The sequence below is a fragment of the Dendrobates tinctorius genome, unplaced genomic scaffold (assembly GCF_039654945.1).
Source record: "Dendrobates tinctorius isolate UK_male_01 unplaced genomic scaffold, ASM3965494v1 ptg000103l, whole genome shotgun sequence".
NCBI classification, from domain to species: Eukaryota; Metazoa; Chordata; class Amphibia; order Anura; family Dendrobatidae; genus Dendrobates; species Dendrobates tinctorius.
The window spans coordinates 15,914,890-15,940,075 of record NW_027361771.1 but is presented as its reverse complement, the minus strand read 5'-3'; the positions used below and the strand labels follow the sequence as shown (position 1 = coordinate 15,940,075).

General features: G+C 43.9%; 1 protein-coding gene across 1 annotated transcript in view; it reads left to right on the top strand.

Moving 5' to 3' along the window:
- Positions 1–25,186, top strand: part of ANKFN1 (ankyrin repeat and fibronectin type III domain containing 1) — a 1,014,930-nt gene that overhangs the window by 650,003 nt on the left and 339,741 nt on the right. Inside the window, exons 13-14 of the mRNA XM_073588104.1 lie at positions 2,401–2,567; positions 5,630–5,780. Of these exons, the coding sequence (XP_073444205.1) occupies positions 2,401–2,567; positions 5,630–5,780 (318 nt within the window). The remainder of the gene's footprint in view (positions 1–2,400; positions 2,568–5,629; positions 5,781–25,186) is intronic.

Below are 25,186 nucleotides of genomic sequence, written 5' to 3'. Positions count from 1 at the left end.
TTGAACTTTATATTATTTTATGTCTCACTGAAACCAGAACTTAGACATGTGTAAGAGATGCCTTACGAAATTGTTGTGTTTATTTGTTACTGACCGTAATGAAATTCATTTAGTAATTGTCTTTCTTAAAGAAAAAAGTGGAATTTCCACACAAGTTTTCTTTCCTGACATCCCCCTATTGTCAAGCTATCATTAACTTCATAGGTCTTAAGTTGGTTATACACATGGAAAAACTGATGGTCAAATGCTCTTTCAACCTACAGTTATTTTTCCCAGCACAGTATCGGCTTGTTCAAGTGTATGTTTATATCATGTTATACAACTTGAAAAAATACAACTAGTAACAAATTATGGAACATGTTGAGACCCAACATGCCTAGCATCCTATTCTTCTGACACATGCCATTATGAGATAGTCAAAAACTTGAGGTTCGCTGGTCCCAATGCAAAATCTTCCACAGGACTTCCATCTATCATAAGTCTATGTCAATTTTCCTATGTGAGCCAAAGAGACCTTTTGGATTCTTATAGGCTTCAAGGCACAGGTGCAAGTGAAACGTTGGCACTCTTTATATTTATGCCCTTGGACAAAATGACTTTATTATACAGCTCTGGCAAAAACTGAGAGACCACCACATCAAAACCATGTCATGGGCAGTCCATTCTCCAGACCCGAACCCCATTGAAAACCTCTGCAATGTAATCAAGAGGATGATGGATCCAAGTCATCAAACAAAGAAGAACTGCTTACATTTTTGTGCCAGAAGCAGTGTGAAAGACTGGTGGCAAGCATGCCAAGACGCAAGAAAGCATTTTTTAAAAATCATGGTTATTCCAAAAAAATATTGATTTCTGGACTCTTCCTGAGTTAAAAAATTGGTATTGTTGTTTCTTTATGATTATGAACTTGTTTTCTTTGCATTATTTGAGGTTCGAAAGTACTGAGTTTTTTTTTTATTTTGACTATTTCTCCTTTTCATAAAAAAACCAAAATGTATTGCTTGGAAATTTGGAGACATATTGTCAGATGTTTGTAGACTAAAATAATAATTTAGATTTTACTCAAAAATATATCTATAAGGCCGGAGTCACACTAGCGATTAAATCGGATGAATGCAATGCGATAAAAAATTGCATTGCATTCGTCCCAATGTTATTCTATGTTGCTGCTCCCATCATGCGTTTTTTTATCGGATCCGTTCCTCGGACCGAGACAATCGCAGCATGCTGCAATTGTCACCGATTTTCGGATCGGATTCGCCAATGCAAGTCTATGGATGCGATTAAAAATCGCATTGAAAACGCACCACACGTGTGACTTGCGATTAAATCCCAAGACTTCTCCAGGTCACCAGGAAAGAGCATCAGGCATTGGCATTGGATGTCAATTTGATGCTTAGATGCGAATTAAATCGGTTCATCACCGGAAAATGGGATGACAGACGGATCCCTGGACAAGAAATCTTTGTGCGATTTCGTACTGTTAAAATCGGTCCGAATTTTTAATGGTTGTGTGTCACTCCAGCCTAAAGAGAAAAATCAGACAAACTGAACATTTGAAAATGGTCTCTTAATTCTTGCCAGAGCTGTATATGAAGGACTTAAGTAATTTGATCGGGTTATTATTGAAAGCAAATATTAAGTTAAAGTCATGTTATCTTTTATGAACTGCAAGATAAAATAGTCTTGATCTGTCTAAGTCACCTGGTAATGTGACTGGGTCTAGATAAATTTATAAATCTGCTATACAGTGCTTTGTAAAAATATTTTAAAAATATTTTCTTCCCTAATGCAATGAGATTGTTTATACGCTCTATTATAACTTGAAGAAATTTCAGTTGGGCTCAATCCTTTCCTTGACTTTTCGACATGCTTCCTTTCTACTGCAGAGAATAGAGCAACCAAATGCTTCCTCAGAGATAACAGCTAACCACCAGGGTAGTGGGACATACAGCAATCAGATGACTAATGGAGGCACATCTTAAATAATATGTATTATTTTTAAAGTTTTTTTGTATAGATGTAACATTTTAGGGCCCATGTCCTTTTATTTTAACAAACATTATTATTATTTGAGGTATGTGTCATACATAGGCCAGTTATTCTACTAGAGGAAGGGTTATCTTAGTCAAATTTATACTTTTCGAACGGGCTTTTAAATGGGGGAATTGACATTTAAAATACGGGTGGACAATGAATGCTTCCAAAAGCAAAGCATTAATAATTTGGCTAATAAAATGTTTTTCAACTCGAGTCCTGAAATAGCCCTATTAGGTCATGTTTTCAATATGATAGAAATCCTAAAAGTATGACTTGTTGAAGGAACTATAGTACAAAAACACTTGTCTACTACAGTATAGCTGATGTTCAAGCCACAGTTATGTTTAATTTTCTCCTTAGGAAATATTGAATTATCAAAAGTGGAGCCAACAGCGCCTTTCCCCAGGACTATACCTCGGCTACCTAAAACTTTGCAGCTCTGTAGATCAAATCAAGGTTCTTGTCTCTCAAAGACTCCCCAATATGTTGTGCCATGTGAAGATAAGGGACAACAGCAACATTTCCAAGTAAGGCTTGCTACAGACCCTTTCCAAGTCATTTTGAGGAAAAAAAGATTTGTTTCTTTGATTTTCAAATAGTCTCATGTTTTTTATTGCACAAAAAACTGACTATAATTTCAAGTTCCAAAGATTTCCGAGGTTCTATAGCAGTATTGCAAATCTAATTGCTGTGTTCATTAAATTGAAGTAAATGTGTATTCTCTAAATCCAGAGTGTAATATTAGATATATGTATAAGTACTTATTCTGTTGATTCACCATCGTTTTAAATGCCTTAAAATATTCTGAACGCTGAACGTGTCATAGATGTTTTTCCGCCCGGTTAAAAACAGCCAATTGCACACTATGGTAAATAGAAAAACTTAATGTGTACCTGTCACATTGAGGAGTGCTATTTATCTGCATCTATAGGGTTAATCTGCAAGTAAATTACTCCTAATCCACAATGATATAACATGATATAATTAATGATATATAGACACAAATAGATTAGATAAGTAAAAGATATGAAGAGAGATAACTAAATAATTTAAGATATATACCATAATAAAAAAGATGATGATGAGAAGTTAATCAACATGGAATTGGAAAACAGAGGGAAATATGGGGTACAGGAATAGTCAGCTCACCAAACTTGGATTAGTAGTCTTCATCTCTTTGGCAGCACACGGAGCAATCCCAGTCTCGGATGTGGAGATAAATAGCAGAAAAAAGAGAACATCCTCCAGCGATAGCCAAAAATATAAAAAAAAATTGTTTATTAAACACATTAAAAACTGTAGTAGCAGGTCACCAAAAGAGATCCATAGACTCAGGAGAAGCAGACCAACTAGTTTCAGCTTATCATGATTAAGGCGTTAGGCTTCTTTTACACTTCCCTGGTTTTTTTTCTGCCTGTTTTTGCGGTCTGTTTTGTGGGCCGCATTGCCGTGATTTTTGCGGTCTGCCGTTGTTTTTGCGGTACCATTGAAATGTATTGCGGCCGTGTCCATGAGCTGTGAAAAATATCGAGCAAGCTCACGGCCATACGGCACACGGCGCTCCGATGAACTTTTGTGGGCTGTTTTTGCTGCCCCATAGAAATCTATTGGGGCTGCAAAAACGGCCCGCTAAAACACAGCAAGTATAAAAGAACCCTTAAGCTGAAACTAGTTGGTCTCCTACTCCTATGTCTATGGATCTCTTTTGGAGACCTGCTACTACAGTTTTTAATGTGATTAATTATCTATATTTTTTATATTTTGGGCTACCGCTGGAGGATATTTTCTTTTTTTCTTCTAATTAACATGTAAAGTGTAGGTTAATATAGTGATCAATGTGTAAGGTACAAATTCAGTGATTGCATGTGAGGATAAATTAATAAATATAATAAAGTTGAGCGAAATGTTTTCACATTGCCCTGGTCTGGAGTCTAGTCAGGTCGTCTAGGGCAGCTGGACTGGGGACGTCTTCACTTTGATGCTTGGCATCCTTGACCAGGCTTCTTTATTGTTTCTGCTGTTCATTAGTCAATAGGCCTCACATAATGTCAAGATGAGTGTTGTTGTTAGGAATCTGTGTTCTGCCATACCTATGCAGTGATCCAGTTCCTCACATTTATCTCCAGAGGCTAAGTCCTTTGTACCAGCTTCTGAGCATGCTCACAGGAAGAGCTCCTATTGGAGTTCAGGTGTCAGGTGCTCAGGTCCAGCTCTGAATCCTATTGGCTCCTCTGGGAGTTTTCGAGATTTCAGGCAGGTCCCGTACGCTATAAAAAGTGCGCATGGCTTTTCTGCCATGCGCTAGTATAGTCATACTTGCTGCTGTATGTTTGTTGATGGATGCATGGACTGGTGAATGACTCATTTGAAACCCCCATTCCTTGGTTATTACGAATGTGTGAATGTTTGAGTCAGAGCCAGTATTAGCGCCAGCGCGCCATTGCTCCACCACCCAGCAGCTTAGCGTCTGACATCGCGCCTGCGTTTCAGCGGTGTCTCCCTGTGGCATTATCTACGCCGCACTGCTTTTGCAGTCCAGAGAGTGTTCGCAGTAGCAATGTCTCTGTTACAGACTCACGGTAGGTCTAGACGGAGTGTGTCCTGTCATCTAAGGCCACTCCTGTGACCGAATACCGCTTCTGTCCCTCTGAGTCTCTGTGAGTTTTCAACAGACTCAGCGTTTTGTATTTTTGTTTTTGCTTGCAGCTCTGTGTGTGAAACAGAGCTTGCTCCAGCGTTACAATTGCATATGTTTATGCTTGCAGCTCTGTGTGTGTAACAGAGCTTGCTCCAGTATTACCACTATATGTGCTTTAGCTTGCAGCTCTGTGTGTGTAACAGAGTCTGCACAGTGCACTTGGATGACGCCTTTAACCCTGTGCACACTACCGTCTCATAGCTCTGCCATCTCCTAGCAGCGGTTTTACCATTTACCGCACAGTGGACCCCGAGCGGTGAACGCACTTTATTATAATTTTATTTAGTGCGTTCCACCGCTCATAACAGTTGTGCCATGATATCATGATGTCACAGGGCCTAGTAAAGGCACCCAGGATGCCAGGGCAAGGATGCCAGCTGCAGAAGTAAAGTCTATCTTATTCCCACTGCCATGGAGAACCAAACTAAATGTTAGACCAGAGCAGCACAAATATTTTTTCTCAAGTGTACAATATGTCTAATTTGCAACTCAATGTAAAATGAATGCACATTGCACAACATCTGTCCCAATTATTGATGAGCTGATCAATTTGTGCAATCTGATCAATGGTCCAGATCAGTGATCTGTAGCCATGGACAGGAGCAGTATGAATTTCCTGACCTTCAGCATCCAAGGTTAGCCTTATAATTTGCTGTGCTAGTGCATTGTTACCCTTGTGCTGCACAGCACACAGACAATGTTATATCAGGCTGGCAAAACAAACACCGCACCGAGGAACCCAAAAGTCAGGATATTTGCATGTTCATGGCCAGAGAGAACTAACCTGAACTGTTGACCTGGGTTGCATGAAGCCATTCGATCCGATCGTCTCTAGCCCCAATGTATCTGAAAGTATTACATTTTCTGTAATTTGCAATTTTCTGTCCTCAGAGATGAATGGGAATGGATTCAAAATCTCTCCATGCTAGACTCTTTGGAAAGCATAGAGCTCTCTCTGGATGCACATACTCATCTGTTTCTGTGTGATCTCCAGGTGGCAGTGAAGGCCCTACTCAAACAAATCAATCTACCTCTTCACCAGGTAAAGGCACCTCTGCCTGAAGATTTACTTACTTACTTTGTATAATTCTGTTAATAATTCCTTCTCACATTTGGTGCCCTATGAGTTCTCATTTCAGTCATGAATACTAATGAAAGCAAGTTGTCAGCTTGCCAAAGACTTGATCAACATTCCATTCAGATGGGGAACTCCTTAACTCAATTCTTGAGATTGGTGGGGTCCCAGCACTCAGACAATAGACATCAGCAAGACATCACATTTTTTGTGTGTAGGTGTTAACATGAAATCTCAGTACAGCCCTTTACAACCACACTGTATTGGGTTACTATCATAATCCTAGAAAAACTGTTTTTCAACTGAAATATGATTGAGCCTTTCTTTATTATGAGGCCAATAGAGCCACTTTGGACACTATCTGGCCTCCATCCTGGTAGCATTCATCTTTTCATACATGTACAAAAATATGGTCTGACACTTTTTGTGCATGTCTGAAACCCATGAACACCGAAGGGTAAAGTGTCTCCAAATTGCGCCGGTCAGACAGGCAGATTCCTGGTGGCTTCTCACTAATCACTGCCCTTGAGTGATAGGCTCTCCCTATACATATACTCATGCATGGACAGACCTGTCACTTTAGGACAATCGGTGGTGAGAAGCCACCAGGGACCCGCCTGTCTGACTAGTCTCACAAGCGACTCGGTCCCCGGCAGCTAGTAAATTTTATTTTTCTTGGAAATTATGCAGCGTTCCAGTGTTAAACATACAATATATGGCTGAATGAATCAGGTAGGATGCATCAGCTGTCAGATAGCCTTTAAGTCTTGTCCTGATGTTTTCTTCTTCATCTCTCAGGCTAGGTTCACATTTCGTTAACACAGTCAGTTCAACGCATAGTGTTGACGGGCTGTGTTAACGCTATAGCATAACGCGATATGCGTTATGCTATACCGCTAATGCAGATGCTCCATCTGCACTAGTGGTGACAGAGCCTCAGACGCTGCAGCTCCGTCACTGAATGACAGCACATCGCGGATGTGTGCCGCTTTTCGGCATGCGTCGCGATGCGCCCAACAATGGGGCTGAATTGCAGCGTTAACGGACTGCGTTACACCGCGTTATACCGCGGTGTAACGCAGTCCATCTAATGGACTGCTATAACGTAATGTGACCCCAGCCTTATGTTTTCTGCTGACACACTGCCCATGTAGAATTTGTGCATGTTATGAGTTTTCACTTTAATAGTAGACTCACAACCATTTACAGTAATATTAATAATTTTAGTATTTTAGAAACTTCTTGGAGCAATTTGCATGGCTCAGACCTGGGGAACCTAGCTTATTCATTTTGATTATCAATTGTACTTCCTCTGAAGTATCAACTCCTGTATGCCAATAGAAGATTTACTTTTTGGGTCTTATTCATCAACATTTTATGCCAGAAAACTGGCATAAAATAGTTTCAGAAGTAGTAAAATTTTAGTTCAGCGTGAAGTTTTGCAAAAAAATTGCAACTTTTGGTGTTTTTTCTCAAGTTTGAAGCAGCTCTGTGGAACGGCTGAGGAGCTGGGGTTGGATGGTGCATGTCTACGTCTACCCATCAGATTCATTAAACATCTTAGTAATTCTTACACATGGAAGCACTAGTAAGATGCCCCAAATTCATTACATGGCCTGCACAGTCATCATGAATAAGCCCTCTTGTCTTTTTCAGTCCCTGCAAAATTGAGCACACCAGGATTCGCACAATATATTTTCAAAATTGTTGTATTACTTTGGGCAGCCTATTCTGTACTTAGGGAGTGCATATGTTTCTGTAGCCTTTTTGAATAGTGGGCAGATAAAATTCCAAATATGTCAAAAACCCACTGGAGATTTTTAAAAAGGAAGTTATCCATAACATTAGAGCTGTCATTCATCCTCCAGATAATATAAATGTTTCCACCAAGGAAATGACAGCAATAAGATAGTAAAAAGATTAATGTTATCTGACCCCCAAAAATGCAGTGAAATGGGGGAAAAGTAATGTGGTTCTGATGATGAGGGAATTTTGCAGCTATAGAGGCAGCTATAGAGTTGAATGATGGCAGTGCTTATGAGAAATTAATCAGGGAAAAGAGATAAGCAGACCCAAACAGTAAAGTTTGGGGTCCGTACTGAACACCTAGTGTCCGTGCAGGGAACCCAAACATTGACTTCTTCAGGAACTCCATGTTACTGTAAGGGGATGGCATTGCTATGGACAGCAGAGACACGCTGCCACTTGAAGAGACAGCACCTCATTGGCTGGTGCAATGGTACATTCTTTCTTCCCTGCAAAAGACTGTGTGTGTTGTTCTGCCAGCACTGGAGAGGGGAGGGGCTGTTTCCTGTGTGTGTGTGCTGAGCTGAAGATGCTGCAGGAAGCTGGTGTACCTGGATCTGTGAGGAGAAGACACACAGCCTGTGACTGACTGAACTTATGAGATTGTTTTGACTCTTCTGGGGATTATTATTATTTATTATTATACTGCCATTTATTCCATGGCGCTTTACATGTGAGGAGGGGTATACATAATACATATAAGTACAGTAATCTTAAACAATACAAGTCACGACTGGTACAGAGAGAGGACCCTGCCCACGAGGGCTCACAATCTACAACGGGATGGGTGAGGATACAGTAGGCGGGGATAGAGCTGGTAGTGCAGCGGTTTGGTGGATCGGTGGTTACTGCAAGTTGTAGGTTTGGCGGAAGAGGTAGGTGTTGTGAGTTCATTTTCCCCTCCGTCACTGAGGCCTGGTGAACTCCCTATTCTAGTGAAGGAAGGTAGTGAGCCTGATTATCAGGCACCTGGGACTAATGAAGGCGATTGGCTGAGTGGAGTCACTGACTGGATTTAAGGCAGCCTACGCCCTTTCTGCCCTGCGGGTGATTTCTCTGTGGACTCTTGGACACCAGTCTGATTCCTGCTCTCCTAAAGCTAAGTTTTCTGTTTTGCCTTTTTGCATCTAAGATTTGTTTTTTATTTTTCTTGCTTTTAGGATTCTGCCACTCCCTGCTGGAGTGTGCAGTGTTCCGTGAGCTCTGTCTTCTGAAAGTACCTGAGTGCTGATTTAGTTTTTGAAGCTTAGTTGCTTCAGGGCCATTTTTATATCAGCTTGTTGGATTTTGTCTCTGATAGGGTTTTGGCAGATTGCAGACAGCAGCCTTCCTATCCGTTCCTATCTAGGTAGTTTTTGGGCCCCATCTTTGCTCAGCCTGTCTTTCTGTCTGTGTAAGTGTTTTCATCTTGCTTCACCGTCATTATATGTGGGGGGCTGCCTATTGCTTTGGGGTCTGCTCTGGGGCAGTTAGATTTCCCCTCTCCTTCTTTAGGCCTATGTATCTCTCCGGCTGTGATCGAGGGGTCTAGGTCATCGTAGGAACCCCCCACGGCTACTGCTAGTTGTGTTGATAGGTTCAGGGGTCTGCAATCTGATAGTTGCCAACTTCTCTGGTTTTCTGGACTTAGCTAGCATTTCTGTTTTTGCCTCCTACGGTGACTCAATCATAACAGAATCACCCGCCAAGCCGCAGATCCTGGGGTACTCAATAGCAGGAAAGAATTGTGGTTAAAAAAAAAAAGGGTGTGTGTATATTCTTTCCTCTATATCTCTGAGGCCGTAGGGGGAATTTTTTTTTTTCTCTCAATGGAGATAAAGCAAGTGTCTGATCGTGTGGAGCAGCTCGCTGCTGAAGTGCGAGGAATTTCTGCCTATCTTGCTCGTTCACATGCTGTTGAACCAAAGATCCCCACACCTGATGTATTTTTTGGGGATCGATCTAAATTTTTGAGTTTCAAAAATAATTGTAAATTATTTTTTGCTTTGAAGCCTAACTCGTCAGGGAGCCCTGCGCAGCAGGTTAAAATTGTCATCTCTTTGCTGCGCGGCGATCCCCAGGATTGGGCGTTTTCTTTGAAACCAGATGACCCTATTCTGACTAATGTGAACGCATTTTTTCAAGCCTTGGGGTTGCTGTACGACGAACCTAACGCTATCGATCAGGCTGAAAAGACCCTGTTAGCATTGAACCAGGGTCGAGAATCTGCAGAGTTGTACTGTCAAAAGTTCCGAAAGTGGGCGGTCCTTACTACCTGGAATGATAGTGCCTTGGCTGCTCTCTTTCGGAAGGGTTTGTCAGAAGCCGTAAAAGATACTATGGTGGGATTTCCTGTTCCCTCTGGTCTGGACGATTCTATGTCTTTAGCCATTCAGGTTGATCGGCGTTTACGTGAACGCAGGATTACACGAGAGGTGTTGCCACCGGTTGAACAGACGTCTGAACCTATGCAATGTGATAGAGTTTTGTCTAAGGCGCAACGTCAGGAATTCAGAAGGCGTAATAAGCTGTGTTTTCTCTGTGGAGATGCCTCACATGTTATTTCTGTTTGTCCTAAACGTGAGAAACGCTTTGCACACACGTTTTCTGTTGGTGGGGTTCAGCCTAAGTTTCTTTTGGCGATTACTCTGATCTGTTCCCTGTCCACATTTTCCGCCAAGGCTTTTGTGGATTCGGGAGCAGCGCTAAACCTAATGGACTTGGATTTTGCTAAACGTTGTGGATTTCCGTTGACGTTGTGGATTTCTGCAGACGCCTATCCCTTTGAGGGGGATTGATGCTACCCCTCTGGCTAAAAATAAACCTCAGTTTTGGACCCAGTTGGTCATGCGGGTCGCCCCAGACCACCAAGAAAATTGCAGATTTTTGGTGTTGCATGGTCTGCATGATGCCGTTGTTCTGGGGTTTCCCTGGTTGCAGATTCATAATCCAGCTTTGGATTGGAAGTCTGTGTCTGTGGTGAGTTGGGGTTGCCGGTGTACCTTTAGTGAGGCTCCGGTTTTTTCCACCTCTCCTCAGTCGCATGAGGTTCCTGACTATTTGGCGGACTACTATGATGTATTTAGTGAGAATGAGTCTGCGTCCTTGCCTCCTCATAGGAGTTATGACTGTGCAATTGAACTAAACCCGGGGTGTAAATTTCCTAAGGGTCGGCTCTTCAATTTATCTGTACCCGAGCACGAGGCTATGCGGTCCTATATTAAGGAGGTGTTGGAGAAGGGTCATATTAGACCATCCTCTTCACCCTTAGGTGCCGGTTTTTTTTTGTGGCCAAGAAGGATGGTTCTTTAAGGCCTTGTATTGATTATCGTGCCCTCAATAAAATTACTATTAAATATCAGTATCCGTTACCCCAGATTTCGGATCTGTTCTCTAGAGTCAGAGGTGCTTGCTGGTTTACCAAGCTTGACCTCAGGGGGGCGTATAATCTTATCCGCATTAAGCAGGGGGATGAATGGAAGATGGCGTTTAATACTCCGGAGGGACATTTTGAGTACCTGGTGATGCCTTTTGGGCTCACTAATGCCCCTTCTGTCTTCCAGTGCTTCATGAACGATATTTTCCGAGACTTTGTCGATAAATTTTTGATTATCTATCTGGATGATATTTTGATCTTCTCCAAGGATTGGGATTCTCATGTGGAACATATTCGTACTGTGTTCCGGATCTTGAGAGAGAATTCTCTGTATGTCAAAGGATCAAAATGCCTTTTTGGAGTACAGAGAATTTCTTTTTTGGGATTTATTTTGTCTCCGTCAACTATTGAAATGGACCCGGCCAAGGTACAGGCCATTTATGATTGGGTTCAGCCCACTTCTTTGAAGGCCCTCCAGAAGTTTTTGGGTTTTGCTAATTTTTATCGGAAATTTATAGCAAAATTTTCTAGTATTGCCAAACCATTGACTGACCTGACCAGGAAGGGTGCGGATGTGTTGAATTGGTCTCCGGAGGTGGTTGCTTCCTTTCAGGAGCTGAAGCGTAGATTTACCTCCGCCCCGATTCTGCGGCAACCTGATGTCTCACTCCCGTTCCAGGTAGAGGTGGATGCTTCTGAGATTGGTGCAGGAGCGGTGTTGTCCAAAAAGGATCCGGTAACATCTAAAATGAATCCCTGTGCTTTCTTTTCCCATAAGTTCTCTTCATCTGAACGTAACTATGATGTGGGGAATCGGGAACTGTTGGCCATGAAATGGGCATCTGAGGAGTGGAGACATTGGTTGGAGGGAGCCAAACATCAAGTTGTGGTCCTCACTGACCACAAAAATTTGATTTACCTAGAGTCGGCTAAACGCTTGAACCCTAGACAGGCTAGGTGGGCCTTGTTTTTTACACGTTTTTATTTTGTGGTCTCTTTCCTTCCTGGAACTAAGAATGTCAAGGCAGACGCCCTCTCTAGGAGTTTCTTTGCTGATTCTCCTGTGGTGACCAAGCCTGCCACCATCTTAGGCGAAGGGGTAGTTCTTTCTCGCCCGATTTGAGACTTGCTCTGCAAGAGTTCCAGGAGGACAAACCTGAGCGTTGCCCCAGTGGAAAGCTGTATGTTCCTGACCAGTGGAAGAAGAGAGTGATGTCTGAAGTTCATTGCTCTGCATTGGCTGGTCATCCAGGTATTTTTGGTACTAGAGATCTGGTGAGTCGCTCTTTTTGGTGGCCCACCTTGTCTCATGATGTCAGGAATTTTGTGCAGTCCTGTGGGACTTGCTCCCGGTCTAAATCTTGTTCTCGCTCTAGTGGGTTGTTGATGCCTTTGCCGGTCCCCAGGAGGCCATGGACCCATATTTCAATGGATTTCATCTCTGATATGCCGGTCTCTCAAAGAATGACTGTTATTTGGGTGATTTGTGATAGGTTCTCTAAGATGGTTCATCTTGTACCACTCCCTAAGTTGCCATCTTCCTCTGAGTTGGTGCCTCTGTTTTTGCAACAGGTGGTTCGCTTGCACGGGATTCCTGAGAACATTGTATCTGACAGAGGAGTTCAATTTGTGTCTAAATTTTGGAGGACGTTCTGTTCCAAGTTGGGAATTCAGTTGTCCTTCTCCTCTGCTTTTCACCCTCAGACCAATGGGCAAACAGAGAGAACAAACCAGACCTTGGAGTCGTATTTGAGATGTTTTATTTCTGCTGATCAGGATGATTGGGTTTCATTTTTGCCCTTGGCCGAATTTTCTTTAAATAATAGAGCTAGTTCTGCCACTTTGATGTCACCTTTTTTTTGTAACTTTGGTTTTCACCCTCGATTTTCTTCAGGGCAGGTGGAGCCTTCTGCCTGCCCAGGTGTTGACACTGTGGTGGAGAGAATGCACCAGATCTGGGACCAAGTGGTGGATAAGTTATCTCTCTCCCAGGAAAAGGCCCAGCGGTTTTCCAATCGACATAGGACCATTGGTCCCCAGTTTAAGATTGGTGATATGGTGTGGTTATCATCAAAAAATATTGCTATGAAGGTGGCTTCTCCTAAGTCTAAGCCTAGATTTATTGGACCTTACAAGATTTTGGAGATTATTAATCCGGTCTCTTTTCGTTTGGCTCTTCCTGTCACATTTAAGATCCATAATGTGTTCCATAAGTCCTTGTTGAAGAGGTTTGTTGAGCCAGTTGTGCCTGAGGTGGCACCTCCGGACCCTGTATTGGTTGAAGGTACTTGGAATATGAGGTAGAGAAAATTCTGGATTCCCGTCTGGCTAGACGGAGACTCCAGTATTTGGTTAAGTGGAAGGGTTATGGTCAGGAGGATAATTCCTGGGTCTCTGCCTCTGATATTCATGGCAAAAGATTGGTGCGTGCCTTTCATCGGGCTCACCCTGATCGCCCTGGTAGCGTTGTTGAGGGTTCGGTGACCCCTCCTCAAGGGGGGGGTACTGTTGTGATTTCATTTTCCCCTTCGTCACTGAGGCCTGGTGAACTCCCTATTCTAGTGAAGGAAGGTAGTGAGCCTGATTATCAGGCACCTGGGACTAATGAAGACGATTGGCTGAGTGGAGTCACTGACTGGATTTAAGGCAGCCTACGCCCTTTCTGCCCTGTGGGTGATTTCTCTGTGGACTGTTGGACACCAGTCTGATTCCTGCTCTCCTAAAGCTAAGTTTTCTGTTTTGCCTTTTTGCATCTAAGATTTGTTTTTTGTTTTTCTTGCTTTTAGGATTCTGCCACTCCCTGCTGGAGTGTGCAGTGTTCCGTGAGCTCTGTCTTCTGAAAGTACCTGAGTGCTGATTTAGTTTTTGAAGCTTAGTTGCTTCAGGGCCATTTTTATATCAGCTTGTTGGCTTTTGTCTCTGATAGGGTTTTGGCAGATTGCAGACAGCAGCCTTCCTATCCGTTCCTATCTAGGTAGTTAATAATAATAATAATTATAATAATAAATTTTATTTTTATAGCGCCGACATATTCCGCAGCACTTTACATTTCAGAGGGGATTTGTACAGACAATAGACATTACAGCATAACAATAATCACATACAGTAGATTATAACAAATACCAAGAGGAAAGAGGGCCCTGCTCGCAAGCTTACAGTCTATGAGGAAAGAGGTAGACACGAAAGGTGGGTGGTAACAGTTGCCCTAATTGTATGGACCAGCCATAATGTTAGGTGTGTGACAGTACGGACACAGAGGGCTAATGGATGCATAAAGCATGTGGGAGAATGATGCGGGGAACCTGGTTATGGTAAAACTTTTGGCTCTGCCACACAGGGATAGATTAGGTTAATGTGTTGAGGCGGTAGGCCAGTCTGAATAAATGCATTTTCAGGGCACACTTAAAATTGTGGGGATTGGGGACTAATCGTATTGACCTGGGAAGTGCCTTCCAAAGAATTGGCACGGCATGTGTAAAGTCTTGGAGACGGGAGTGGGAGGTTCTGACTATTGAGGATGCTAACCTCAGGTCATCAGCAGAACGGAGGGCGCGGGTAGGGTGGTATACCGAAACAAGGGAGGAGATGTAGGGTGGTGCTGAGCCATGGAGGGCTTTGTGAGTGAGGGTAATAAGTTTATACTGAATTCTGGAGTGGATGGGTAGCCAGTGTAATGACTGGCACAAGGTAGAGGCATCGGTGTAACGATTGGTGAGGAATATGATCCTGGCTGCAGCATTCAAGACAGATTGGAGAGGGGAGAGTTTGGTAAGAGGGAGACCGATTAGAAGAGAGTTACAATAGTCGAGACGAGAATGAATAAGAGAAACAGTAAGAGTTTTTGCAGAGTCAAAGGTAAGAAAAGGTCAAATTTTAGAAATGTTTTTGAGGTGCAGATGACAAGAGCGAGCCAGTGATCGAATGTGGGGGGCAAAGGAAAGCTCGGAATCAAGTATGACCCCAAGACAGCGGGCCTGTTGCTGGGGAGTAATAGTGGAACCACACACAGAAATGGCAATGTCGGGTATAGGTACATTAGTAGAGGGAGGAAACACCAGGAGTTCAGTCTTTGACAGGTTCAGTTTCAGATATAGTGAGGACATGATATTAGACACAGCGTTTAGACAATCGCCGGTGTTTTCTAGAAAGGCTGGCGTGATGTCAGGAGAAGAAGCGTATAATTGGGCGTCATCAGCATAGAGATGGTACTGGAAACCAAATCTACTGATTGTTTGACCAATAGGGGCAGTGTACAAGGAGAAGAGGAGGGGGCCTAGAACCGATCCTTGGGGGACCCCAACAGGAAGGGGAAGATGAGAGGATGAGGAACTGGCAAAAGATACAGTAAAGGAGCAGTCGGAGATATAGGAGGAGAACCAGGAGAGAACGGTATCCTTGAGGCCAATGGAACGGAGCATAGTGAGGAGGAGCTGATGATCCACAGTGTCGAATGCTGCAGAGAGATCCAAAAGAATTAGCATGGAGTAGTGACCATTTGATTTAGCTGTTAGCAGATCATTAGAGACTTTAGTGAGGGCAGTTTCAGTGGAGTGTAAAGAGCGGAAACCGGATTGGAGAGGGTCGAGAAGAGAGTTTTCTGAGAGATAGCGGATAAGACGGGAGTGGACCAGGCGTTCCAGGAGTTTAGAGATGAAGGGAAGATTAGAGACAGGTCTATAGTTAGCGGCACAGTTTTGGTCGAGGGATGGTTTTTTAAGTAGTGGATGTATGATGGCATGCTTAAATGAGGAGGGAAAAATACCAGAAGAGAGAGAGAGGTTAAATATTTTAGTTAGTTATTTTAGGTAGTTTTTGGGCCCCGTCTTTGCTCAGCCTGTCTTTCTGTCTGTGTAAGTGTTTTCATCTTGCTTCACCGTCATTATATGTGGGGGGCTGCCTATTGCTTTGGGGTCTGCTCTGGGGCAGTTAGATTTCCCCTTTCCTTCTTTAGGCCTATGTATCTCTCCGGCTGTGATCGAGGGGTCTAGGTCATCGTAGGAACCCCCCACGGCTACTGCTAGTTGTGTTGATAGGTTCAGGGGTCTGCAATCTGATAGTTGCCAACTTCTCTGGTTTTCAGGACTTAGCTAGCATTTCTGTTTTTGCCTCCTACGGTGACTCAATCATAACAGGTAGGTCTTCAAGTTCTTTTTGAAGGTTTCCATGGTAGGCGAGAGACTGATATGTTGTAGTAGAGAGTTCCAGAGTAGAGGGGATGCACGGGAGAAATCTTGCATGCGATTGTGGGAAGAGGAGATAAGAGGAGAGTACAGAAGGAGATCTTGTGAGGATCGGAGGTTTTGTGCAGGTATACCGGGAGACTAGGTCACAGATGTATGGAGGACTCAGGTTGTGGATGGCTTTGTATGTCATGGTTAGGGTTTTGAACTGGAGTCTTTGGGTAATGGGGAGCCAGTGCAGGGATTGACAGAGGGGAGAGGCCGGGGAATAGCGGGGGGACAGGTGGATTAGTCGGGCAGCAGAGTTAAGAATAGATTGGAGGGGTGCGAGAGTGTTAGAGGGAGGCCACAGAGCAGGAGGTTGCAGTAGTCAAGGCGGGAGATGATGAGGGCAAGGACTAGGGTTTTTGCAGATTCTTGGTTGAGGAATGTACGGATATTTTTGAGTTGAAGTTGGCAGGAAGCGGAAAGGGCTTGGTATGTGGTTTGAAGGAGAGATCAGTGTCAAGGACAACCCCGAGGCAGCGAGCTTGTGGGACTGGAGAGAGTGGGCAGCCGTTTACTTTAATGGATAGGTCTGTTGGGGGGGTCACGTGAGATGGGCGAAGGATGATTAATTCTGTTTTGTCCGTATTAAGTTTTAGAAATCTAGTGGAGAAGAAGGATGAAATAGCAGGCAGACATTGAGGGATTCTGTTTAGTAGGGAGGTGATATCTGGTCCAGAGATGTAGATCTGTGTGTCATCAGCATAGAGATAACCAAAGGTGGCTGTCCTGTGATATTGTGAGGAGCCACGAAGAAATACAAGAAAGGAATCTGCCATTTTCCAGGAACATCTCCAGGAGCCTCAAGCAAGTAGAAGACCACATTTCACAGAGCTTTCAGAAAGACGAGCGCACCATCTTAAAGGTCTGATGGAAAAATGTTTGGGAGACTTAAACTTTGAGGCTACCATGATCTACCTGGATGACATAATTGTGTTTTCTGACCTTGCTCGAAGACCACCTTGACCGGTTTGGACAGTTACTCAGATGACTGCGGGTTCATAACCTGAAAGTGAAGCCAAAGAAGTGCCACCTCTTCAAGAGGGAGATCCAGTACCTGGGCCACTTAGTGTCACAAGATGGAGTCCTACCCTCACCAGAAAAAGTGGTTGCTATCCAGAAGTGGCCAGTCCCTCGAACAATGAGAGAATTCCAGACATTCCTTGGGTCGCCAAGCACTACCGACGGTTTGGCAAAGATTTTGCAAAGATGGCGTGTCCTCTGAATGAGCTGCTGAGGGGGACCGTCGGAGTGCCAAAGAACCAATGCATCTCTTGGGACCAGAGGCAAGATGAGGCCTTCCAGGCTATAAAGAATGCTCTTACTTCAGCCCCAATTTTGGCCTACGCAGATATCAACTGTTCCTGTTGTACACAGATGGTAGCCTTCATGGACTCAGTGCAGTACTTTCTCAAATACAGGATGGACATGAGAGAGTCATCAGGTATGCCAGTTGGTCCCTGCGAGACAGCAAAAGTTACCCCCACAATTACAGCTCTTTCCGGTTAGAGCTCCTGGCCCTGGTGTGCCCCATGACAGAGAAGTTTGAGGACTTCCGGACAGGGACCAAGATTTAAATTCGAACGGACAATAATCCCCTGGCCCACCTTGAGAATGCTAAATTGGGGGCCTTGGAACAACGATTGGTGGCCCGCCTGGCCAAGTTTGACTTTACCATCCGTTATCGCTCTGCTACCAAAAATGCAAATGCCGATGGGCTGTCACGAGTAATGGTGGAGACTCCAGTGGGGTATATCGATGAACAACTCGAAGAGGAAGAAACCCCATACTTTCGTAAGTTTATGTCCCCAGTGGTTGCGGTCCGGTCAAGTAGGGAGGCCCGCGCACTACCCCGATCCCTGGGGAGAACCAATGAGGAATGGGGACATGTTCAGGACAAAGATGAAGGGCTGAAACAGATTAAATGGTGGGAAACTCAGAAGCGGAAGCCGAGCAAACAAGAAAGAGATGGTCTGGACGCTGAGATGAAGAGTGTCTTACACCAGTGAGATAGACTGGAAGAGCGAGAATCAGTGTTATATCACAAGAGACAACAGCCAAAAGATATGGAAGTAAGATGGCAGGTGGTCATCCCAGGAGAAATGGCACAAGAAGTAGCTAAAGAAGCCAACAAATTCGGAGCTCACTTTGGGTCCACAAAGACCTACCAATGGTTACAGCGTTACGTGTACTGCCCCCGGTTGGAGTCTGTGGTGGAAGAGGCTTGCCGGCAATGTCGGGTATGCAATCTCATTAAGAGTACCAAACAAAGGTCACCCATTCAGACCATACAAACTAATTAACTGCTAGAAGTCTTGATGATCAACTACCTCCTCGTGGGACATTCGGCCCGGGGGCTACAGTACTGTTTGGTGATGACTGACCATTTCTCCAAGTTTGCAGTAGTCACCCCGACTAGAGATCAAACTGCTGAGTTGGCAGCGCAGGCCAGCTGTCAAGATTTCATCCAAGTATATGGGTGCCCAAAGTGCATCCACTCTGACCAAGGTGCATATTTCCAAGGCAAGGTGATGGAATAACTGCATCGTATGTATGGCATCGAGCGGTCCCGGACCACCCCTTACCATCCTCAAGGCAGCGGAGCATGTGAACGCTTCAACCGAACCCTACTTCAAATACTGAGAATGTTGGAGGAGGATAAGAAGACATGCTGGATAGACTACCTGCCAGAGTTGGTCTGGACCTACAACAATCGGGTCCACTCCACCATGGGTTACACCCCATATCTGCTGCTGTTTGGAAGAGCTGGACGAGAGATAATTGAGTTGAAGTTGGAACAGCCAGAGGAGCTGATGGAGCGAACTCTCACTTCATGGGTGAAAGAACATCGGCAACGATTGCAAACAGTACGGCGGTTGGTGAGTCCGCAACTACAGGAAAAAGAACATACGAGCCGTAAACTGATTCAAGAGATACCGCTTCAACCTGGGGACCAAGTATAGGTCAGAGAGAAATGCCCTAAGGGTAAACTAAGCGAGAGATGGGAAGTACAGCCATACAGGGTACTCCAGCAAGTGTATGCTGATGGCCTGGTCTACAAGGTGTAGATTGGGAGTGGGGCGTCCGCCCCTAGAATACCCCACAGAAATATGCTGCGGCCATGCCAGTCTGAGGCCCGTTCTGTGCCATTGCCGCCTGAATGTGCTACTCCCCTTCCTGAACCTGTTTTGCCTGCTGTTGGAATCAATGATGAATGGTGGACCATCCCTGACACCGTGGGGGGTCCTCAGCCAGACAGAGATGGTAATCTTTTGGATGTATGACTACCACCACGTGAGGACGAGACCCGACAAGAACCTACTAGGTCTCTTGCAGCAAGTGTTCTTCTAGAAGATAGCCAAGAACTCTGGAGATCCCAGAGGTCTACTGCAGGGGTTCCACCAGTCCGATACGTAGAACAGTGTTCTCTGTCTGTTTTTCTGATTTTGTTGTCTCCTCTATAGGTGCTGTTCCCACATTGCAAGTTTCTGCATTTCACTGCAACCTTGATGCTGTGATAACCGAGGACAACCATCTTTAAATAGGGAGGCATTTAAGAGGGTGGTGTTGCTATGGACAGCAGAGACACACTGCCACTTTAAGAGACAGCACCCCCTTGGCTGGTGCAATGGTACATTTTGTCTCCTGTCGGGATCCCTCAGAGTACCTCTTTCACCTGAAGGACCGATGTTCTTGGGTGTGAGACACCATATGTCTCTAATTGATTGCTCCGTCGAGAAGAATAACACAGACTTACGCTGTATTGTACAACTTGGGAAGCCTGCTGAGACGCCTCTGGCTTATCAGTTAGGTTTCCATTCTTTATAGCAAAGAAGTTAAACATTTACAGACATGCGTAGTATAAAACAATTTCACAACTGGTTTCAACAAGACAGAGGAAGCCACGTAGGCTGAAAAACAGGAATTCATCTGTTATCTGGTTTTAGTTCTCAAGGGAACAGGTAAGATGAGTCTAAACAAGAAAATACAACATAGACAGAACTCAATTTAACTCCTTCAGTTCCTATCAGTCCCCCCTTTGACATCTTCATTCTTCACAATCTGGAACACTGGATCCTGTAATGACAGCTGATAGTGTCCTATTCACCAGGTACTATCCCAGGCCGACGGGTTGCCCGAGGGAGACAGATATCTTCTTTTACCCTATCCATCCCCCAGTTACTAAGGCCACGTCTGTCATCACAAGAGTACGCTCCTTCATGTCAGAAATGAGATGTCAACCTAAGACTTAAAGGAAACAATTATCAACTTTGGTAAGGGTTCTGTCATTAATTCATCTTTCTCATCTGTTTCTGTATCTTTTCTTACACACAGTTAAACACCAAAAACCGAATTTTAAAAATACATATATTACGAAAAGACAAACAAAGATACGTAGTAAGCTTAATATAATTCCAGCTATCCAACCCCTTATACCTTTAAACCAATTGGCTGGATTCAAAAAGGAGAAGGTATCTGACCACCAACTATCTTTATTGCGATCATTGTCTTTATCATACTGATCTCTGAGTCTTTGAACATCCTCTAATTTTAGTTTTAATCTTAAAGTTTTGTCAGGATCTATATAATGACAACAGGCGGGTCCGATGACTTGACACATACCTCCTTGTGCTGCAGTTAAATAATCTAATACTATGGTATGCTGATTAGTGACTATGATAAGCTGATTTTGAACAGCAACAGTGGTGTTCAGTATATCCAATATATCCCATATTTGGTCATCTAAATAATCTGTAGCTCTAACTAATTTATCCCACATTTGAGTGATCATAGGGTAGATAAAAATAGAGCTAACAATTTTATTGGCCACACTCATCTGCACTATGTGTGGTCTTCCAGAGAGGCGAGGTGTATTATCAGCAGCTCTTTTGTACAACGTGTGTTTAGGTATGCTCTGAGTACTCAACTGGTCATTCGGAATAACAAAGGTAGCTGGAGTCAAACGACCCAGAGTACAAGCACCTTTTACCCCTACTGGCAACCATTTATATGCATTGTCTCCACATACCCAGTACATGTCACTAGGTAGGTCCCATAGGGCTGAATGTTGTAGTACCAGTCTATGAACTAAATCTATGAACGCAGATGCATTCTGGAGCATGCACCAAGGTGAAAATTGTCCTAAAGGACTACAATAACCTGCATCAGGGTTTCCACAAGGGGAGGTTCCCTTCTTATATTCCGAGGACTCGTTACAAGGCATATTACCAGGAATATTAATACAAGTTTCGTTAGTGCCCTGGGGAAATAAATTGGAGTACTCCCATGACATATTATGTAACTTTCTTTCTAGCAACATTGGTTTGAAGGCATCAGTAGAATGGGAAGTTACATTAAAGGTAACTTGTAAACCATACGTTGGAACTTGTCCCAAGTAGGTTAACCGGGTTCTATTCCTAGGTACCCAAGCCCCCCCCTTATATGCCAGATATTGAAGGTGAGTACTACTTCCTGAAAGGTTACCTTGCCACCAGGGATATCCTACCCATCCCACAATGGGTATACCAACCGTTGTGTTCCATAACTTCACATTATTTGTGGCATTATTAGCAAGTGTATCAGAACAACTGGTCCAGGCAAATAATTCCTTGGGTGGCACAGGAATAACAAGGAACGGAATACTGGTGGCTGATACTGGTGAATGTGTGCAGATCCAGCAATCTGCTGGAGACTGAGTGTCATTTGACCAATCATTCAGTAATTTTTTATGATGTTGTATAAACTTATTATTCAAGGACATTGGAGAATTTAGACTGTCCCACGCAGCTACCATTATTACAGATAATGCAACAAAACCAAACCAAAACATTATGCACTCTTATGCTTTGTTAATTCCTGTGGCTAGTTTGCAATGCGATGCGTGGATCCAGGTTGGTCTTCCTTCCAACTTAACATAAGTAGGCGTTGTTAGGAGTACTTGGTAAGGTCCTTGATATCGGGGTTCAAGGGTCTTTCTGGAGTGTTTCTTGACATATACGTAATCACCGGGTTGTAGACAGTGAGTTCCTTCCACACTATCTGGATCTGGAATGGAAGAGAAAACTAGAGAATGCATTTGAGTTAAATGCTTTTGCAACTGGATTACATAACTTGTCAAATTATCCACATTGAGTGTTAAGACCTGTGGGTAGTACAACCCTGTGTTTGGTGGTCTTCCAAACAATATCTCGAAGGGTGACAGTTTAGTTTTCCCCATGGGTGTGTACCTTACTGAGAATAATGCTAACGGAAGACACTCTGGCCATGGTCTATGGGTCTGTTCCATGGTTTTCTGTATTTTTAATTTTAGTGTCCCATTCATTCTTTCTACCTTCCCTGAACTCTGTGGGTGGTAGGGTGTATGAAATGTTTGTTCTACACCTATCATTTACATTACATTTTGCATTACCTCAGCAGTGAAATGTGTGCCTCTGTCTGATTCAATTGTTTCAGGAACACCGAATCGTGGTACTAGTTCCATCACTAGTTTCTTTGCAGTGGCTCGAGCTGTAGCCGTTTTCACCGGGTAGGCCTCTGGCCATCCAGAGAACATGTCAACACACACCAGAACATATTCATATGGTCCACTTCTGGGGAGTTGAATGTAGTCGATCTGTAGTCTCTGGAAGGGATATAACGGCCTAGGACTGTGTTTCCGTGGAGTTTTCACTACCTGTCCGGGATTGTGTGCTAGGCATATGGGACAGGAGGTACAGTGTAGCTGCGCCACCTTCCCAAACCCAGGGGCAATCCAAACCTTCGTGACTAGGCGTGTCATTCTATTGGCGGACATGTGAGTTGGAAGGTGAACTGCTTCTGCCATCCTTGGGTACAAAACCCTAGGCAAGCAGTACTTCTGATCTTTCTTCCACATTCCGTTCGTCTTCTCAGCTCCCATCTTTTCCCAAGTTTCCTTGTCCGTCTGAGCGGAGTCTTCTTGGAACCTTTGTAAGTCTGTAAACAATTCTGATGCATCCTTGTGCACTATGTTTACTTTTTCTGGAGTCCCCAAGGCAGCTTGCTTCGCCGCCTGGTCTGCTTTTTCGTTGCCTTTTGCTTCCATGTTGTCTTTTCTGGTGTGTGCTGGCACCCTCATAACGGCCACCCCCTGTGTCTGGGCCACATTCTCGAGGATGTCTCTGATCAGTGTGGCATGTTTTATGGGTGTTCCTGCTGCTGTCATGAAACCCCTTGTGCGCCACAAAACCCCAAAATCATGTACTATCCCAAAGGTATATCTTGAGTCAGTGTAGATATTTGCTGTTTGTCCTTTGGAAAGTTTTAATGCCTCATTCAGAGCTGTCAGCTCAGCCTCTTGTGCGGACATGTGGGGTGGAAGTGCCTTTGCTACAATAGTCTCATGTGGTGACACTACCGCATATCCTGTGTGGAATTTTCCACTTTCATCGGCATATCTGCTGCCATCCACAAAAAATATAAAGTCTGGATTTGACAATGGTGTGTCTGTGACATTGGGCAAGCCAACAACTTCTTGCTGCATCAGTTCTATGCAATCATGTTCAACCTCGTGTGGGGGCTCAAAAGAAAGCGATAATGTGTTCTCATCTATATCCCCCCTTTCAGAATCTGCAATTGGCAACAATGTAGCCAGATTCAGATTCTGAGTTTTAGTAAACGTAACATTAAGAGGCATAAGCAAGGCACATTGCAATCTGAGTTGTCTTGCCATAGAAATATGTTTAGCAGAAACCTGATTCAGGATACCGTATATATCATGTGTGGTACAGACAGTTAGTGGGTTATCCAGTACAATATCAGAAACTTTGTCAAGTAGCAATGCGATTGCAGAGACTGCTGTAACACAGGATGGTGTTCCCAGTGCTACAGAGTCTAGTTTGGCAGAATAGTATGCAAGGGGTTTATTCTTTTTGTCATGTTTCTGTGTCAAAATGCCAGTAGCATGCCCTCTAATTTCAGCGGCCATCAGTTGAAAGGGTATATCATAGTTAGGTATACCTAATGCTGGGGCTGACACTATGGCCTTCTTCAGATACTGGAATGAGTCTCGTGCAATGTCAGTCAGTTGAAAAGGTATTGTGTTGATGCAATCATACAGTGGCTGCATATGTTCACTAGCATGTATGACCCATTGGCGGCAAGACGAAACTAAACCCAAAAATGCTCTCAACTGCTTGGGGGTTGTCGGTTCCTTCATTTGTTGTACAATTGTAATTCTGTCATTGGTTAAGTGTCGGGTACCGTGTGATAGACAATGTCCTAAGAATACGACTTTTGGTTAGCAAAACTGTAACTTTTCTCTGTTGACCTTACATCCATTGTCTGATAAAAACATCAGTAGTGAAAGTGTATGGATTCTACAGTTAGCCTCATCAGGTGCACAAAGCAACAGGTCATCCACATATTGTAAGAGCACAACATCAGGTGGGTGTGGCCAGCCGGCCAACACAGATTGCAATGCCTGCGTGTACAGTGTGGGTGAATGCTGCATGCCCTGTGGCAGTCTGGTCCAGGCATATTGTTTGCCCTTAAATGTAAAAGCGAACAGATGCCAACAGCTTTTGTGGAGGGGCACTGAGAAAAATGCATTTGACAAATCAATCACTGAAAAACATTTCGATTGACTAGGGATTTTTGCCAATAGCGTGTGTGGGTTAGGTACTACTGGTGTCAAAGGAACAAGGACCTTATTTATCTCTCTCAGATGATGTACCATGCGATATTTCGGGGCATCACCTGGTCCTCCTTTCTTTTTGACAGGAAACAATGGCGTATTAGCTTGTGATTTAATTGACACCAATGCTCCATTGTTTACAAGATCAGTGACTTGTGCCTCAATAGCAGCCTCTTGTTGGGCACTGATAGGGTACTGCCGCAGCTGTGGCAATCTTGTGTCTGCGGGCACCTCTACCACAACTGGGGATACGGGAAGTAAGCCAATATCCGCATTCCCTTTTGCCCATAAGGTATCAGGTAATTTGTCTAGGGCTGAGTCCCATGGTTGTGAT